Source organism: Anarrhichthys ocellatus, unplaced genomic scaffold (assembly GCF_004355925.1).
Source record: "Anarrhichthys ocellatus isolate YVR2014 unplaced genomic scaffold, GSC_Weel_1.0 scaffold5288, whole genome shotgun sequence".
Classification (NCBI taxonomy): Eukaryota; Metazoa; Chordata; class Actinopteri; order Perciformes; family Anarhichadidae; genus Anarrhichthys; species Anarrhichthys ocellatus.
Window position 1 is genome coordinate 1 of NW_022285262.1, and position 3,609 is coordinate 3,609.

A 3,609-nucleotide genomic window follows, 5' to 3' on the forward strand; every position below is an offset into this window, starting at 1 on the left:
TCATCATACATGAACTGCAGGGTGAGGGCCGACTTCCCCACGCCTCCTTTCCCCACCATTATCACCTTGTGCAGTGCCAGAGAGCTCTGGTTTGTACTTTTACCGGTAGCCATCACTGGATTCTTCTCTGTGTATCTTTCACACACACTCACACACACATACGCGCGCGCACACACAACTTCTAGCACAGTGCTACGTTGTGAACGCCTAGCTGGCATGTCTTAACCTGCACAGCCTTTGGACGGACAGGAAACGGTTGTATCAAGAGAGTCACATGTGCACAGAAGACAAGTCGGAACAAGTCAGTGTCTACTGGGGACAATGTAATTAATCGGTTTCAAAATTCAATTAGATCAAAACCTGTGTCAATCATCTCTTGCTGTGGTTAGGATTGCTCAGTGTGACATGTGAATACATTCAGAATAATGTCCAGTACTTACAAAGAAAAGAAAAAGCATTTATTCGGCAACACTCTCGCTGCAGAGATAAAAGCATACTCACAGCAGTAGGGTGTGAAAGAAAAAGGGAGGGTTACAAAGAATGGTTTAGGCAGTGGTAGAAACATCTTGTTCACTGTAGCACTTGATTTAACAACAGTTAAGAAGTTGGCGCCCTCTTCAAAGCTTCACTTAGAGACACAGAAAAGTAGTAGGATCTTCTGGTGAATGCAAACACACACACACACACACACACACTCTGTTAATAAGCATACATACTGTACATCCACAAACATTGTTTGACGTTTTGTTGGCACAAATTGTTTAAAAAGATCTCCAGCGCGAAGCACGGTCTACTTCTTAGGTATTGGCAATGTAGTGCATGATATTAAAAAGACCAAAGGTATAAAAAGAAAGACGAATAAGAAGTTATTGATTATAATGTCATCGTGGACCAGAATCATGATGGGCTCCTGGATTGTCAACACCTGTCTCACAGTACAGACTGAAAATGCCAACAGTCGTGTGAAACAGGAAGTACTCTGCAATGTGGGAAGGGCCAGATTCCATGATTACATACCAACATGAAAAAACACCAGTAACCACATGACAACCTTCTTTTCACAGCCTCAGAATATCCAACAATAATATACGTATATGTTATAATATCTACATGAAGCTCTGTGAGCTCAGAGATACATTTGTTTCACAATCACCAAAGATATTAACTTGCAGCAGTCCTCCTGAAAAACTGCAAAGCATCTTCTGGGTTGATCTGCGGTTATCATATAAGGGCTGATAACAGTAGAGTAAAATAAACACGTTTAACAACAAGACCTCTTACTGCACCGATTCTTCTGTGGCCTCAGAGACTCCAAAATGAGAAACCTTCTCTCAAGTCGTAGTGATGAGAGTCTGGACAGATGAATGAATGAGGCCAACATCTTCAATAGACATTAAGTGTCATAAACGACTACAAAAAAAGGACAGACAGCAGCATTTGAGTTCCTTGTAAATCGATGAACAGAGAATCGAGGGATGTATACGAACAGATTACAATGACGAGGGTTAAGATTTAGAGCAGGTAAAGAAATGAATAGCACTGTTAACTTGACAAAGACTCAACAAGTCTGGTGTAAAACACACTGAACCAAAGTCAAGGGCAGTATAGTCGCTGAGTTTAACAGTGGACAATGTCTTGAGCAGCAAAGTTAGTGTCAGTGGCAGTTTGGTCATTGGCTTACTGTGAGCCATCAAGCACTGCAGGCCGAGTCACAGTCACAACAGTGGTTATCTTCCAATGAAACAGAAACTCAGATTTCATTAATGAAAAACTAAAAAAAAAAAATAGGGTTGAGATTGTTCTAAACACCAAACTAAACCCAACTAACTTAAAAAAAAACAAAAAAACAAGTTGAAATTGAATTTGAATGACAATGGCAAGGACGCTCTGCTTTGTTCCCCAACTTCACAGTTGTATTGTGGATTGTTAAGGTCCATGAAGAGTTCAAAGTAAACAGCATCTTTCTTTGAAGCTCTTCTTGTTCTTTTTGTTTTTTCCTTTTCCGTTTTTGTCTTTGTTTTCTGCCATTTTCTTGCCTCGTACTTCACGCATCAGGTCAAAGAATACCTGGGGAGTAAAAAAAAAAGAAAGAATGAAATCAATTATGCACACTTAACAGTTGAAAAGACATCAATTTACAGTAATGTAGAGTGACGTGCGTGTTGCCGCACCTTGTCGACGTTGGCCCTGGTTTTGGCTGACGTCTCGACGTACTGGACGCCCCACTCCTCGGCCTTCCCTCGAGCCTCATCCACAGACACCTGCCGACGCTCCTCCAGGTCGGACATGTTCCCGACCACGAGGAGAGGGATCTTGTCCTCTTCCGCCTTCACCCGCAGGATCTGCTCCCTGCAAGCACGGCACAGATTATGTATTGTTGGTACTTTCACCAGTTCCTCTTGTGTAAATAGGTCATTGTGTTTACATCTAATATAATCTACCAAGGGACTTCCAAACAACTAATTTCTCTGATGCTTAAACCGTTTGAAATCATTCGTCGCATTTAGCGTTGAATGTGTCAAATAATAATTCCCAGACAGATATAACTTCACTTGTAGTTCAGCAACATGTTGCATTACTAATTTAGGACATGTTATTGGTATTGGGGGAAAAATATCCATAGGGTCAGCAATGGACAACATGTACTGGCTGGTATATAATTGACGGCCGATACCGATAGCAGTCCCGAGCTCCAACAGGTGCAACATTAAGTTTTCTTTTGTCCCACACAAAGACAGACGTAGGCGGGAGACGGTACCTGAACTCCACAATGGCAGAGAAGGACTCCTGCTCTGTGATGGAGAACACCAGCAGGAAGCCCTCCCCGCTGCGGTAATAGTTGTCCCTGATGGCAGCGTAGTCCTCCTCGCCGGCTGTGTCCAGAATGTCGATCTGGACCTCCTCCCCATTCAGAACCACCTTCTTCCTGAAGCTGTCGGCCCTGGTGGGCACGTACTCCTCCACAAACTGGAGATTAAAAGAGACATTTCTTTGGAGATTTTTGAAGTGTAAAACATGCTACAACTTGTGTTAACATGCATAAAGCATCAGTTTAGCATGAGGAGTTGTGTGTAGGCAGCCCCGCAGGTTATAGAAGCGTGTCTGAGCCGTCTAATGGACAGCAGACGCATGAAAAATGGAGCAGATATGCTGCTTTGGTAGCGGAGCCGATCTGTGACCGTCTCTGCCCTGCATTGAGTGTTGTTGTTACAGTAAACAACATCTCTGGTCAAGCGAGCAGCGGACTCGAGAAAAGTGTCCTTTTTACAAGAACACCTGTTAACCTTGTGGTAGTGTAGCAGCACCTCTGTGGTGGAGGAGCCACTGTTGTTTCCCATCATCAAGCTCTTACTTCCATGCAACAAGACAGCAGCTTCACTGTTTTATCAACCATTTTGCATGAAACACTTCTTGAAATTGTTTCACATTAAAAGCTTTCTATTGGAGAACCACTGAATCTTTACAATGATTAAAAAGTGAACTGGTTAGAAGTGACCCGTTCTTACTGTTTGAACCCATGTACAGCAGGTTTAGGCTGTTTCTACGGGTGTGTTGACTCACCTCATCATACATGAACTGCAGGGTGAGGGCCGACTTCCCCACGCCTCC

At 43.1% G+C, this 3,609-nt stretch overlaps 1 protein-coding gene across 1 annotated transcript; it reads right to left on the reverse strand.

The window, feature by feature from the left end:
- Positions 1 to 47: 47 nt before the first annotated feature.
- Positions 48 to 3,603, reverse strand: LOC116379824 (ras-related protein Ral-B). The gene is made up of 4 exons (XM_031841794.1): positions 3,562 to 3,603; positions 2,759 to 2,967; positions 2,172 to 2,349; positions 48 to 2,067 (listed from the first exon to the last, which is right to left on the reverse strand). The coding sequence occupies exons 1-4, from the start codon at positions 3,571 to 3,573 to the stop codon at positions 1,945 to 1,947; spliced, it is 522 nt and encodes a 173-aa protein (XP_031697654.1). The 5' UTR covers positions 3,574 to 3,603; the 3' UTR covers positions 48 to 1,944.
- Positions 3,604 to 3,609: the final 6 nt, after the last annotated feature.

Bases quoted from the DNA above. Each gene is read 5' to 3' on its own strand.
- LOC116379824 (XM_031841794.1), bottom strand. The intron at 2,350-2,758 runs GTACCGTCTCCC...CCGTGCTTGCAG, and splicing joins TCTGCCATTGTGGAGTTCAG to GGAGCAGATCCTGCGGGTGA. The intron at 2,068-2,171 runs GTGCGGCAACAC...TTTACTCCCCAG, and splicing joins CCAGGGCCAACGTCGACAAG to GTATTCTTTGACCTGATGCG.